This window comes from Mustela erminea, chromosome 16 (assembly GCF_009829155.1).
Source record: "Mustela erminea isolate mMusErm1 chromosome 16, mMusErm1.Pri, whole genome shotgun sequence".
NCBI classification, from domain to species: Eukaryota; Metazoa; Chordata; class Mammalia; order Carnivora; family Mustelidae; genus Mustela; species Mustela erminea.
In genome coordinates, this window is record NC_045629.1 from 8,369,435 (window position 1) to 8,385,763 (window position 16,329).

At 38.1% G+C, this 16,329-nt stretch overlaps 1 protein-coding gene across 1 annotated transcript in view; it reads left to right on the plus strand.

The window, feature by feature from the left end:
* RP1 (RP1 axonemal microtubule associated) overlaps positions 1-16,329 on the plus strand; it is a 357,923-nt gene that overhangs the window by 262,199 nt on the left and 79,395 nt on the right. Inside the window, exons 20-21 of the mRNA XM_032316308.1 lie at positions 3,187-3,245; positions 4,117-4,161. Of these exons, the coding sequence (XP_032172199.1) occupies positions 3,187-3,245; positions 4,117-4,161 (104 nt within the window). The remainder of the gene's footprint in view (positions 1-3,186; positions 3,246-4,116; positions 4,162-16,329) is intronic.

Below are 16,329 nucleotides of genomic sequence, written 5' to 3' on the forward strand. Positions count from 1 at the left end.
CCCATTTTTAATGTGAATGAGTGAATGCCTTATCTAAAATGTATCTCGGATGACATATAACCTCTATCACCTTTTTAGGCCCCTTCCCCACCAAAAGCAGCCCATATATTCGAGGGCAAGGTCATTTAAATACATTCTGTGATTGTCTACTTTAACCTTAAAAGATAAGAGCAAATTTACTTTGTTCCTATGTTTGTATTTCCTAGTTAGCTCAGTGAAAGGGAACCCCTTGATGATCTGGGGTTTTGAACCACGTTTCTACTGGTGGCTGCATAATGCGTACAGTGATCTTGGGCGAGCAGGCTCCTCCTGCTTAGTTTTTATTCTATTTCTTTAATATCACCATGCTTCTCTCAAGCCGTACTGCTCTAATACTTTTCATCTCTTCACTGGATCTGGGGGAATTTTCATGTTCTCATGCAAAACCATGGTTCTCAATCCTCAATAACTAGTCTTGGCTGATTCACTTTCTTTTGCAGCTCATTCTGGGATAGAAATTAAAGGAAGGGTGTGGACACAGACTTAGGCAGGGAAGTAGAGGCATATATACAGCAAAAAATATCGTATGCTACAAATAATTATCATCTACAGCAACTAAGATCTATCCTGTTCTATTAATTAGAAATGGTTCATGAATAAATATCTAATGGCACAATAAAACTATTTTCAAAAAATTTCATAGAAATTATGGCCACTCTGGAATTGAGAGTTTACCAACTTGTCTTGATGATTTCACATTAAGAATTCTGAACCTGGAGCAATATAGAGGGAGTTATTTTTAGTAGGTATCCAATACTCAGAAGGTCTCAGTGGCTTTCAGGGCCACAACCCTTTATTAGACCAGTATCTTCTGAAAAAAGAGAAACCATAGAAGGAGACTTCCATAAATGGACTAAACAAAAGACAAGATGAGCATATGATTTTTAAAATTTCAGTTGACCATTCAATGAATTCTGGTTTGATTGCAAGGATGAGGAGTTCACCAAGGTTCATGTTAAAAGGTGACGTTGAAGGTGACTCTTTTAGAGCCCAGCTTTAAGAAATAAAGCTAGAGAGGGGCACCTGGGTGGCTCAGTGGGTTAAAGCCTCTGCCTTCGGCCCAGGTCTTGGTACCAGGTCCTGGGATCGAGCCCCACATCGGGTTCTCTGTTCGGCAGGGAGCCTGCTTCCTCCTCTCTCTCTGCCTGCCTCTCTGCCTCCTTGTGATCTCTGTCAAATAAATAAATAAAATCTTAAAAAAAAAATGAAATAAAGCTAGACATTATAAACTAGAGAGTCCAGTCACTCCTTTTGGATTTTGAAGGTGTCTCTTTATTGAAACTCTCTATTCATCATGTTGTACACCAGCTTCTTCTCTTTGTACACAGGCTTTTTTCTCCCATATCTTTGGCTTGTAGCTAGATTTGCGCTCCAAGATACCATCTGGTCTTAACAGTAGAAGTACTGTGAAGTCTTCATGAGCAGTGCCATCTGATCACAGTTTCTATATCTCTTATGTAAAGATATTAAGACTGATTGACCAAGCATGGATCAAGTATCCATATCTGCCCCAGTCACTTAGGACAAAAGGCAGGTCCTCTGGTACAAACCTTACTGTTCAAGGCCTACCTCTCTAAGGCACACTAACAAAGCATGGGTGGAAGTGGTTAGAAGGAAATGGGATCTCTCAAAGCTTTTGAAAAATGGAGAGATGAACTGTCCTGAGAACTGAGTAGAACAGCATGAGCTGACATAGTTCACCTTTATACCTCACCTGTTAACATCACCTGGTGAGTTCAAGGCCATTGTGGTGGGGTAAGTCCCATATCTCCACCTCTGAGTCACTTGACGTTCTCAGATCCAGTGACCTACCCTTCAATGTCCTTCACACGGCCCCCCACGCCCCGCCCCCAAGTCTTTCCCAGCAGGCTCCTGTGCTTCAGCCATGTAAAACATCATCTCTGTACCCTTGTCAATGCTATTTTTTGTCCCTGCGTTGCCCTTCCGAATCTCTCATTTGCCCGTCAGACGTCTCTATACCTACTGTCCAAACTTTGGATCAAATATCACCTCTTTGTTGACATTTGTTTGTTCCTTATTCCTTTGTCCTTCCTCATTCTTGCCGTTCAAAGCTGGTCAGTCTCTTTTTCTGTTCCTACAGTATCTATAACTATTTCTTGCATCACCTACAACTCTACATTTATACCCTTACACATCTTGTTTCTCATTTTATACTGAAGGCTCCTTCAGCTCCTCCTGTCTCTACTGGTCTTCCTGTATCCCTAGCACTTAGCAAAGGGCCTGGAACACAGAAGGCATTTTCTAAATGCTTATTGAATGGATGGATGGATGGATGGATGGAAGGAAGGAATAGAAGTGTGTTTAAATGTGGGATAACAATAACTGTAGTTATTGTGATATAATAGTAACATTTATGTACCCCCTGACTATTCATTTCAACTATACAGCAGCTCTGTGAGGAGATAAGTTAGTTAAGAAAATGAAGCTTCAAGTGGGTAATATCCCAGAGCTGAAAGTGATAACATTGGTTTTCTGAGTTCAGCCTTGGCTTTTTCTACAACATGGAGCTTCTAACACAGAAGTTTGGCTGATTTAGAGGGAAACTTCCAGGATGAGCTATTACTTAGCATTAGCACATTTTCCAAACTGGTAATATTTTCATCAAGTTTTAAGGTAGTACCACTATTTTTGGAGACACTGAGGAAGAGATATTAAAGGAAGTCATGTGAAAGCAAGATAAAGACCTCTGTAGAGGATGTATTAAAATGAGGTAACTTCTTTTTCTGTGCCAGTGGGTGGACGACACTTTCTAGCCTAGCCGGGGTATTAGGCTCAAAGTCTTAGGCCAACCCTTGCCTTCATTACAGTTTGGTAGGGCAGTGCTTTGCTGGAGGCCCAGGTGCATTTATGAACATTAGTGACTGAAGACTGATAAACCTGGAGAGGTAGATCGTTAGCAGGTTTAATAGTTTATGGGTTTTATTCTTCAAGCCACAGTTATGATATTCCTACCACAATCATGAGTTCACAGCAGATTGGATTACTTGACTTTATAAAAAGCTATTTTTATAGTTACCTTTTAATGTTCAAAATTAGTGCAGAATTGAGCTTATTGTAAAAATTGAGAAAAACAAAAATTAATTTTCTCTTCTTTTTTCTTCTCTCTTTTTTCTTTCTTTTCTTCAGATGGCTTCCCTTTATGTCTCAGGGCACAATTCATTCAGAAATTGAACTTTATCTTGAAGGTGAGGACTAATGAAATCTTCAGAAAATACAAGATGATTTTTTAAAGGTTTTATTTAAGTTCCATTTAATTAACATGCAGTGGTTTCAGGTGTACAGTAATAGTGATTCAACACTTCCATGTATCAGTGCTTGCTCATCATAGCAAGTGTACTCCTTAATCCCCACCACTTAATAGCCCTCATCTACTTAACCCATCCTCCCTAGCCACCACCTCTCTGGTAACCATCAGTTTGTTCTCTGTAATCAAGAGTCTATGGTCTTGGTTTGTCTCTCTCTCTCTTTATGGAAACAGCCCAAGAGCCAAGAGTCCATTAACTGATAAAGAAGATGTGGTATGTATATATACATACATAGCCACACACACATTGGAATATTACAAGATGGTTTCAATACAACTGGGTGTCATGGAACATTCCCCCATTGTCCCCAGAATGTTCCTTTTGATAGTTTACCCTTTGCATCAGATTTATCATTATTCCTCACAGTGAAAATAAAACCACATGTAAAGATGTGTCTTGGCAGCATCATACGCCCTACTGCAGATTAAAAATAAGCCTAAGGATTGGCAACCATTAGAGATTAAAAAAAAATCTTATTTATTTATTTGAGAGAGAGAGAATACAAGTGTGAGTGGGGAGGAGCAGAGGGAGATACAGACTCCCTGCTGAGTAGGGAGCTCACTGTGAGCAGGAAGACTGATGCAGCTCAGTCCCAGGGTCCTGAGGTCCATGACCTGAGCCGAAGGCAGGCACTTAACCATCTGAGCCACCCAAGTGCCCCATGCTACCATTAAAGAGTTAACTCACACTTCTTTTTCTCCTTGTCATCAGACAGATCTATTATTAACTCACTTCACTTTTATTTTTGCAGAAATGCAAATAAATCATCAACCTAAAATACAAGAGGAAGAAAATGGTAAATGTTTTTGCTGCTTTTTATCTTCTAATCATCTGAAATGATCTATTTCTGTCTCAAGATTATCTGCCTTACACATTTTTAGTATTTTCTTATTGAGTTTAAACTATTGATCAAAAATATTTAAAGTGAGTATAGGAACAGGCATTATATTATGCTTTGATTTATAAAGAAACAAACATAAGTAACTTTAGCCCCAAATGCTTTTTCCCGTCAATAATTTAAATATATGGTTTAAATAATCATTTTCCTGATGATTGATTACTATTAATTATCCTTTTCCTTTTTCCTTTTTTTTTTTTTTTTACTAATTTTGCATATTGGTTCTCAAATTTCTTTTTAAGTCTTTTGAGGCTAGCTTTTTCATTCGATATTCTTCAAATCAACCTGCAATCATTATTAATGTATTTACATTTTAAAGCTGATCTGAATGAGATGGATAAACACTAATACGTATACCAAATTAACAAACCTTTATGTCCCCCAAAATGTTTGTACTGTGTGGCAAGGGTTAATGCTAATATTATTATATTCATAAAGCCTTGTATTGGTTAAGTGGCCACTGAGATGCAAACATTATGTCCATTCTGATAACCAGCATTTGCATTCATTATATTAGAAATTATATTTTGACTCATATTTTACATGTTTTTTAGTTACGTATTACGGAAAAACTGTACATGTGTCAGATTGTTAACATGAATGTAATTTTACTACTGTTCTAGAATCTTCTAGTAATTTTAAGGAACCTCGAGAGTTCTGTGTCTTACAGTAAGCCCCTAAGTGATAAAGCTTGAAATGACACTCTAAGTAGAAAAATTAACCATTGACCTCAGGACTTGATGGTGTATATATGACTAATAGAAGCTAATAGTTTTTTTTTTTAAAGATTTTATTTATTTATCCATCAGAGAGAGAGAGAGAGAGAGGAGAGAGAGAGAGAGTGCAAAAGGAGGGGAGTGGCAGGCAGAAGGAAAAGCAGGCTTCCCACTGAGCAATGAGTCCAATGTGGGACTTGATCCAAGGACCCTGGAATCATGACCTGAGCTGAAGGCAGACACTTAACTGACAGGAACCCGGCAACCCTAGGCTAATAGTTTTGTACTAAAGATTTTAAATAAGGATCAAAATGTTGAAAGTCCTCTGTTAATAATATTAACCATGTAATCAACATAGGGATACCAAATATAATGAAGTTGCATTATATAGCAGATGTGTTTACCAAGGAGTTTTTTTTTTTTTTTTAAAGATTTTATTTATTTATTTGACAGAGAGAGCTCACAAGTAGGCAGAGGCAGGCAGAGAGAGAGGAAGGGAAGCAGGTTCCCTGCTGAGCAGAGAGCCCGATGCGGGGCTCGATCCCAGGACCCTGGGATCATGACCTGAGCCGAAGGCAGAGGCTTCAACCCACTGAGCCACCCAGGGGCCCCTACCAAGGAGTTTGGTAGATATACTTTTTTAGTGTATTGATTAAATAAAGTATTACAAAATGTTTTCTTATAATTAATCATTTATTTGATTTTAGTATATTTTTATGGTCTCATGAAAATGTCTTTATTTTTTATAGTACAAATGCAGGTTAATCACAGACCTTAGTTCATGGGACACTATCATTATTTGTCTGTGGATCGTTCTCTTTTATTTCATTTTTAAATTCTGAAGAATGTGATTTTTAATATTTCCTAGGATATGATTCTAGAAATATATTAGTAGTTTTATGGTTATATGAATAAGCTACTTTATGGTGTGGAAATATCCTTGGGAAGTTAAGTAGACTAATCTGATGAGGCAGTGTTACATTGTGGTTAAGAATGTTGAAGAAAAAGACATGATTTTGAAAGTACATAAAGCATATTTATGTAATTCACACCCTCTGTATAGCTGCAGTGGGAAGAAGGTAGACCAAGAAGCTATTACCATTTAATGGTAGAAAGGAAAAGAAGGAATCAACTGAGTTCATTTAATTTCATTTTGAGGTGATAAACAATAAATATAATTATGTGCCACCATTAACTCTGTGTTTAATGAATTCCCACAACTATCTAAGACATGTTTCCTAAACTTGACACCTTATAAACATAAATATTTATAATTAATGTAGTTGAAATAATTTATCATAGTAAAACTGGATTTCTGAGTTAGACTGAACTTATTCATGGATAATATTCCTAATGTACATTGCTATATTGAATTGTCCAACAATTATCAATGCCTTTTGTATAATGTTTATAGCTATATTTATTAGCTACAGCTAATGTATGTAGCCATTATGATAAGCTTTCTTTTAAATTCTAATAAACTTACAATTCTATAGTAATAAATAAATTAAATTACTTCCAATTCTAATGATTTTTCCACATAGTCTTTGAATGATCTGTGAAGGCAGCCATATTATATGTGAATAATGACAACTTTTCTTGTCCTAAGATACTATCTAGGTCTGTGATGCAATGCGGAATAGAAACAGTAATGGTAACATTAATAGTGAACACATATAACATTTATTATGCAGGGTCTAAGTGTTTCAGCTTTATTTATTTATTTATTTATTTATTTATTTTTAAAAGATTTTTATTTATTTATTTGACAGAGAGAGATCACAAGTAGGCAGAGAGGCAGGCAGAGAGAGAGAGAGGGAAGCAGGCTCCCTGCTGAGCAGAGAACCCGATGCGGTACTCGATCCCAGGACCCTGAGATCATGACCTGAGCTGAAGGCAGCGGCTTAACCCACTGAGCCACCCAGGCGCCCTAGGTATATTTATTTAATCCTCACAATAACCCATGAGGTAGACAATATCATTATTCCATTGACAGATGATGAAACTGTAAGGACAAGATGAAAGGACAAGATTTTTTTTTTTTTTTTTTTTTAACTCACATAAGGTTACACAGGTACACAGGTGGCAAATAGGAGATCCGGAATTTGAATCCAAATCCTCTGACTCCAGGGTCCGTACTGTTCTTTTTTTTTTTTTTTAATAGTTCAACAAATATTTATTGAACATCTCCTATGAGTGGGATATTGTGCTAGGAAGGTATTGGCGATACAAAAATAATAAATGGGATCCCGCCTTGAAGTAGTACCTCCCTTTGAGGAATGGAAGGGGGAGAACACATTGAGGGATCTCTGCCAAGCACCGTACTCTACATGCATGATCTCATATATGATCTCATTTGACAGGTGAGGAAATGGAGGCTCAGAGAGAGGGGCTGAATGACTTTCTCTAGATCATTGCTGTCCAGTAGAATTTTCTAGATGATGGAGATAATCTATCTGTGTTGTCCAGTAGGATAGCCGCTATATATTTTTTTAAATTTTATTTTGTTCTTTAAAGGAACTTCTAACTATCCCTAGTCATTAGGAATGTGTGTATATTTACATTATATTTACATATGTGTATATGTCATCTATGCCTTTGGACTTATTTTGTTGTATTGTTTCTCTAGATGATTAGGCTGTACTTTTAGATCTTTAGCTTTTAACCCTTTTCCAGATGCAAGTGAAAGGATGTTTTTAATTCTCTGGGGAATTATTATTATTGTTATTATCCTTAGTAATCTTTTTTCACCTAGAACTTTTGTGGAGACAAATCAGGTTTCTGTAAGACTACTTTTTTGACGATTATATGGAGCCCAACCTTTCAATAAGGGTGGTGTAGACACTTTGGCTTATTTTAAAAGTCTCAGGTCCAGTTCCCAGACTTGTGTGTCCACAGCCTCCCATCTCTTGGCTGGGGGTGTTGACATTTATCACAAGCAAAACTTCAGCCTACCAGAGTGCTGACTACTCACCACTTCTGTGGATGGCCCCTCCATTACTATGGTTATTATTATTATTACTATTAATATTTTGTTATTATTATTTGACAGTGGGGAATTTTTCTTCTTTCTTGGAAATGAAATAATGAACAAAAGGTTTGTTTTTGTTTTTCAATTTTCCCAGAATTTAGTGGTATTAGAGTGACAGGGCTTTAAAAATATCATCCCAAGAAACTGGCTCGAAGTATCCGAAACTTAAGTCAAACTGTTAGTAACTAAAAGAACAGGTATTAGAATTCAGCTATTAAGCATTATACAAACTTTGATTTTAAATGGTTGAGCTTCCTGCATGCTCTCAAGGGTTTCTGACTTGAGGGACTGTAAAATTCTTGGAGGACTTACCTACTTTTTTTTTTTAATATTTTATTTATTTATTTGACAGACAGAGATAACAAGGAGGCAGAGAGGCAGGCAGAGAGAGAGGGAAAAGCAGGCTCCCCACAGAGCAGAGATCCCGATGAGGGGCTCGATCCCAGGACCGTGGGACCATGACCTGAGCCGAAGCAGAGGCTTTAACACACTGAGCCACCCAGGTGCCCCAGGACTTACCTACTTATTTATAGGAAATGCCAACCCTTTGTAGCATGATTATTAGTAACTTGGTGAATAATCTGGGGGTAAATACTATTAGAATATTTTCTCTCTCCTCTCAATTCTACTTTCTATACATGTTTGCAGGTCTCACTACCTGTAGTATCTGATCTAGGATAGAAACTGGAATTTAATTATTGGATTCAACATAATTAACAATATAAACTTTTTTTTTATAACATCACCATACATCCCAAATCAAGTGTAGATGGCTTTTAATTGCCTCCCGCTCTGATCATTTATGGCACATTGTTTTTGTAGTTGTATGGATAAAGAAGTGACCACCTACTCCTGGTTCAGAATCTTCTACCTGCTTGGTCAGTATTTCTTCCTGCATAGGAAGACATGTTGTGGGTACCTGGAAACCTGGGTGGACCTTAGGGGCCAGTGTCCCAGATAAGTGCCCGTGATGTGTATAGCTGAGATGCCAGAGACACCATATCTGGGATCGCCTCACCAGTCCAACACACATTGCTTGAAACTTAATTAACAAATTCCAGTGCGGCTAAATGGGAAAAGAGAAGTCAATGTGGGGGCAAGTTTGGAAGCAGGAGGAAGAAGGTGAGCTCATGGAAATTCTCATCAGAGGCCAGATATTTGCTATGACTTGCTGTTTGACATGGGTCTGCCTGGAAGAGTTAGGTGAACTACAAGGGAAACATTGCAGTGCTTCTCATGCCCCCTGCTTGGCTTTGGCCTCATTTTATCCTGACAGTAAATGATCAGTGTTTGGGTAGTTATTTATGCTGTATTGATTCTAGACTGTTGGTTCATATATTTTCCTGACTGAAACAAAATACCCATAATTCAACATAGTAATTGAATATAATGTGTTGGATACTAAAACAACAATATGATCTCAGATCTTCAGAACATCCAACAGATAGGCAGACACATTGCCACAAAGAATCTTCTTTCAACCAATTGCTACTTGGAGATAATTCACAAAAAGCATTGTACATTTTGGGATGAAATAGGATTAATCAAATGACTCTTACTTGGTCTGGCAAAGTTTCTCAAGCTTGAGACTATTGACACTTTGGGCTGGATAATTTTATGCAGGGGGGAGTTGTCAAGTATACCATAGGATGTTTAGCAGCATCTCTGAACCAGTATGCACTAGATGCTGATAGCACTCAGCCACCAGTTGTGACCATGGAAAATGTCTTTAGTCTTCACCAAATGTTTTCTGGGTGGAGAAATGACCCCAGTTGAGAACTGCTGACCTAGAGAATGGTGGTTCTGTTGGGAAAGGGGGCTGAGGTGTTGGGATATGCAAGTCTGGAAAGGTAGATGTGGCAGACTGTATTTGGTAAAGTGCTGTAACTAAATTTCCTATCCTGTTTACTCGTCCAGAAACTTGGAAATTCCCCATCAAAAGGTGGAATGACCTTGGGCAGACTTTTGAGACTGCCTCAACTAATAGCATGGAAAAAAAGTTATTCATGTGGTGTTTCTGCCATATACTAGTAGGTCAAAAGATGTGACAGTGCTTCTGCCAGGCTCTCTCTCTGGGAATGTTTGTTCTTGGAGACCAGCTATCCTGCTATGGACAAACCCAGACAACATGCACAGGTCTAAATGGAGAGGTATAAAGGCTGTTGTCCCAAGTCCTACCTGAACTTTCAGCCAGCAGCCAGTACCAACTTGCCAGTCACAGGAGAGAGCAATCTTGAACCTAGACCCTTCTGTCTGCTGTTGAGCCACCCCTGCCAGTGCTGTATGGAGCAGAGATGTACTTTCTCTGCCAAGTCTGTCTCAGATTGCAGATTCATTGGCCAAAGAATTCATTACTGCTGATGGAAACCATTCAGTTTTCAGATGGTTTGTTACACAGCAATAGATAACCACAGCAGTAGAGTTGGTAGAGAGTAGTTCATGTAGACTGCATATGTAGGTCAAGATTTGAATTTTGTAACTGAGGATCATGAGTTGCTCTCTTAATGATGCCAGTGATGTGGTTCTGAAAGTAGGTTTAGACCTAATAGGTTGCCTGGAAGCCAGAGCAAGAAGTACTTGAGAATTGTTAGCAAATATTCAAAGAGAGGCAAGCTAAGGTTTCTAGCTGTGGTAAGGAGGATGATCAGTAGAGGCATGGAGAGATTTAGCAGCAAGCATGAAGGATAAACTTGACAGAAACTTGGAATAAAGACAAGGCAGAAATACCACTGATGAGAATCTGGCATCCAGGTTGGGGATGGTCACAGGGAACATGGGGGACCCTGCAGGAGCCTGCCATTTAGCCACCATGCTACTCCCCTGTCAAGAATCAAGATTTGAAGTGGAGTTGAATATACTAAACAGAAAGGCAGAGGATTCAGAGTAAACTGCAGTGATGAACCATCGTCCTAACTTCACAGCGATATCTAACAAGCTCCAACATGCAGGGAGGCTACTGAGCATCCTGGCTAACAGTGCAGATCCTAAATCTAGAATGCACCACTTATTCACTGCTGGGCTTGGGGAAGTCACTGTATTTCTCTGTGCCTCAATTCTTTCTTAGAAAGTGGAGATGATAAAAGAGACCATTAGAGCTGCTGTGAGAATTCAGTAAATATAATATCTATAAAAAACTTAATCGGAGCTTGTAGACCTCACATACCCAGTCAGTGATAATGTTTAAACTTCATTTTCCCTTGTGATAGAAGATGTCAGGGTTTGGAGCATTCAACAGCAGCCCCACTGCAGCATTTGGCTGGAGCAGGCAGAATGCCCCATGGCCAAGAAGGGTCTCTATTGCTGCTGCTTCTCTATTCAGCCCTATAAACTGGGGTGTCATTTACCATGTCACACAGCAATAAATAATAAACAAAACCATAGATATGACATTTACCCGAAACCAATATCAATATAAAATATATAATAGATTCACTTCTGATAGTGTTTTATGCTTGTTTTCCAGACTTAAAATGGAGAAAATTGAGTATTGTTTGAAACCATTTTATTCCAGGAAGCGTAACTGTTTCTAATTCTGTATCAGATTTATCCTAACTCCTGTGGTAGTGAGCACATCATTTCTCTATTGCTTTGTATGTATAATAGGATTAATGATATTTGTCTCTTGAAAGAATAAAAATATTTGTAAAGTGCTGAAAAAAATTTTTAAAAATCTCATGATCCTCTTATGAGGTTGTATTTTGAAGGATTTGTGAGTTTATATAGATAGAATTGTTTGGAGATAAAATTATCAAAAATTAGGATAAAGTAATAATTTGTCTTGTGTATCTTTGCCAAATCTCACTAAAATATATTTGCATGCCCTTCAAAATTTGGGTGATACAAGGTCAATATTGTTTCTATTATTTTTGTGCTAATAACAAGACCAATTATGAGGCAAATAACAATGTCCTTGTCCTGTATACAAAAAATGACCTGAATGACGTACAATGAGAAGGATTTATTCTTTGTTGAGAAATAGAAATATATTATGCTAAGGCATTCTTAAATGCCTTGAATATCCTTTCTAATACATGTAGTCTTTATTTTTCAAAATATTTCTTAATGGATCCCCGAACATTTTAGGACTCTATGCCAAGTATTGTACTAGATCCTATGGATACAGAGACTATAAGACAAAAACTTGCCCTTTGAGGGGCTTAGAGTCTGGCTGGGTAGATAGGGGTAGGAGGGCCAGAGAGATGGAACTTTTTTGTATATCACAGGGTTGAAGTGTGCACAGGTCCAACATCGCTATGGAGAGAAAGGTTCATTCTAGTTACTGGAAAGGGTGCCTGGAAATGCTTCCTGGAGGAAGTGACTTTCAGGCAAGACCCTGGATGTAGGAAAAGGCCCTTCAAGATAGCTAAAGGACGGTGTGTGAGCAGCGGCATGAGAGAGATTTCAGAGGAGTCAGAGGATGCTTTGTAAGGGTGCAGGGGATACCAAAACGTTATGAACAGAGCTGAGGTAAGTATTTGACAGGCACAGCAATCTATTAGCAATGTTAAAATATTGCCATAAATAGAAAGTTGGAGAAAGTTTTACTTGTTCTGACCTCTCTCAAGGAACAGAGGGAAAGTGGGTAGAATTCATCACCTAGAGTTTGGGGGAGACTCCCAGGGGTTTGTGAGAGGGTGGATCTGGTTAACTTTAGGGCTTTTGTTCCCCTGAGTTGCAGGCAGCTCTCCTCCATCCTTCCTTGCCACCTGCTCAACCTCTCCACCCAGTTAGAGCCAAGCACATGCTTCATGATGCATGGTGGTATCGTTCTTCTTAGGCTGTCTCAGTCTACCTGTGATTGTAATTGGAGCAGTGCGAGTTTGCAGTCTGCAGAGGGGCATTAAGTCTTGTCACTCTCACTGCATCGTATTGTGTCCTGCTCTGTTAAGGTAAGTGTCATGGGGATATGTTTACTATCTGGTGCATGATCAGGGAAAACATGCCTGTTCCATAGTTTTTAATGTGCTTTGAGGAGTTTTTCCCTCAGTATGTTGAACTGACAATTACTTGGTCAGAGCTTAATTTACATGCATCCTCCTTAACATTTCTTTGAGTATTCAGTGAGTAGTTGCCAAGTAACTGAAAATATGTCTAGATACAGATGTTTCTCTATTCTACAAAGGGTCAATTTTCTGAGCTATAAAGGCAAATGTGTATAACCCCTGTAACAAAATACACAAAATGGGTAAAGATAAATTGTTAAGATCTAAGGAAGAGTTCTTGAACTTCATAGCTATAGGGATTTTGCTCACCAAAATAACTCACTCATGCCTTCCTAAAAATAAACCTTCAACTAATAAGAAAACCTTGCAAAGGAAACAGTTAACAGTAAACCTGTGATCTATTTTTTCCCCTTTTCCTAGGAAATGAAGGAGATGCCTCAGTCAAATCCCCCTGCCTACATGCTAAGAATAAAACCTCCTGGTAGAAACACTAATGGTATTTATAAGTGAAAGATAACAGAAACCTCTTACCTGTGAAATGCTTTCAGCAGCTCTTCCAGTTTTCCTTTGCTTTATAAGAAACCACCCCAAAACTTAGTGGCTCAGAACAGTAATTGATTCCTATCTTTCACCTTTCAATGGGTCGATGTGGCTCAGCCAGGTGATTCTTGCTTGGAAACTTCCGTGACTTTAGTCTGATTGTACTTCATTTGCACAGATATCTGAAGCTACGGCTGGCTGGATATCCAAGATGGGTCACCCACTCCCCTGGTTGGTTGATGACACAGGCAGCTCAGCTGGAGTTACTTTCCTACATGAGGCTTTCCCATGTGCCTTAGGTTTCCATAGCACAACTCCTGAGGTCCAAGAGGGAGTATCTGGAGAGGGTGTTCTAACAGACCCAGACCAATGTAGATTCAGAAGCCCTGGAATGTCACTTTGCTGCATTATATTGGCCAAGGGCAGCCCAGGTTCGATCAGAGAAAATAGACTCTACCTCTTAATAGAGAGATAAAATGGTCGCTTTGCAAAAGAGCAGGTAGGTTGGGAGATATGAGTAAGGCCTTTAACTAATACAGTCTGCCATAGCAGAATATGCCTTGTCTGTCTAGAGTGCCTGTTGTAAATTAACCTGGTATTTACGGAGTGATGGAGGCATGCATGGAGGCGGAGATGTAAACTAGGAAATCAGTGGGGTTTGCTAGCTGTGGTTGCATTGTTTAAGTCTTGCATGGTTTAAGACTGAAACAGCACACGTTCTAATGGAGGCTGGAGAGGACATTTTTGAGTTATATCAATCATACAGAGCAGGAGTCAGCAAAGTTTTATGATGAAGGGCCAGATAATATGCATCTTGGGCTTTGCAGGCCATATGGTCTCTGTTGCAACTACCCAACTTGGCTGTTGTAGCACATGAGCACCCATGGAAAATACATCAACAAATGACTGTGTCTGTGTTCCAGTGAAACTAATTACAAAAACAGGTGCAGGCTGGATTTGGCCACTGGGCCATAATTTGCCAACCCCTGGTCTGTGATCTCTGTAAAGGAAGGATGCTTACCCTCTGACTTAGTAGTGAATGATCAGTGAATTTGGTATTAGGTGAGCTTTATAAACTGTCAAGTCTGATTTCATAATTTGACTCACATAGTCCCATAGAGAGCCTCTTGAATATCTATCACAATGCTTGTTCGTAATATAGACACTTAATAGTAACCAATCAGCTGGTCAACAAATATTAATTGAATTCCAGTTGTTGGCCTGGCTTCATATCCTGAAGTTCAGGATTTTCTCGTTCAGTTTTTATCTATACTAATTGCACTTAGCTGTATGAGAATAGCAAATACAGAACACATACTTTCTATTGTTAAAGTGAAAGCTATTAAAATTTACTTTATTATTGATGAGAAATTTAAATTTATTACTGAGTGTTCTACACAATCAATGAATCATGGAACACTACATCAAAAACTAATGATGTACTGTATGGTGACTAATATAACACAATAAAAAATAAATGTATTGTTGGGCTATTTGGAGATCATAGGGTATATCTAGACTACTTTTAAACATTTTTAACACAAAAGAAAAATAAACCTCCATAGACGTAGTCTCCAAGAAAAGTTTTCTTTTTTCTATAGCAGGATTTCTTCAAATGGAGGCAACTATTATAGTATCTTTCCAAATTTAAGCTTTGAGAGCCAATGAAAAAAGAATAAAATGGGACAGTCTGAGGTAGAGTCTCAGCAATGGCTTATTGCATAGTCAACAAACTTTTTTTTTTAAACCTTTAAAACACTGGTAAATATGAGATAAATATTTAGACTTCAATTACATGGAATTCTCTTTGGGAGTTTTGAGTTAATAGAATTGGTTTTTCTAAAGGGGTTAGCAGATTACAGTATTTTGAGATAAAACTCCTTGGGGTTGAACAGACAACAGCTATAAGAAAGGAAAGAGAAGAGACACTTAGAATATCTGAACTCATGTTCTTTGATTCTTTTGGTAAAGATAGTTTCCCAATAGAAAATTACAGAACAAAAGCTTGGAATTGTGACACATAATAAGAGATATAAAAATTGTAAACATATTTTTAGCTCTGATAAAAGTGAACTGTTTTGCAGCCTAATGGAACTATTCATATAAATATAGACTCAGGGAACTTTTCATTTAAATATAGACTCAGGGCACCTGGGTGGCTCAGTCAGTTAAGCATCTGCCTTCGGCTCAGATCACGATCCCAGGGTTGTGGGATCAAGCCCTGCATCGGGCTCTCTGCTTGGCGGGAGCCTTCTTCCCCTCTTCCTCTGCCTGCCTCTCTGCTGCTCTGTCTACTTGTGCTCTCTATCAAATAAATACATAAAATCTTAAAATAAATAAATAAATAAATATAGACTCAGATTGTATCTCTATGATATTTTCTACAAATGTTTTAACTATTTCATATTTTAGATAGGGAGATATTCTTAGAGAAGTTAAATGATCACATTTTAAAAGTATATTATAGGGAATACTGAAATAGTTAATTTTTTCCCCAGTGCTAGTAAAGAAAATCATGCTGAGAATAACAACAATTTAAAAAATCACCACAAAAGACATTTCATTGGTTATTCCATCTTTAAATTTCATGTTGTGGTGACATGGCAATTTCAAAAGGTGAGAACATAAGAATATTATATAAATCAATGTCTCACTGCTATTTGTTGCTGTTGTAGTAAACAAGATATGCAAGGCAACATGCAAACTCCTTTGTGTCCCTCTTCCCATGCTATCATGGTACCAAACCCCCAGATGGCAGGGGAAGGAGATAAAGATGAGATAGGAGAGAAGACCTAAAAACAGGAAATGAGATACTTCTACTTGTTGAATTATGCAT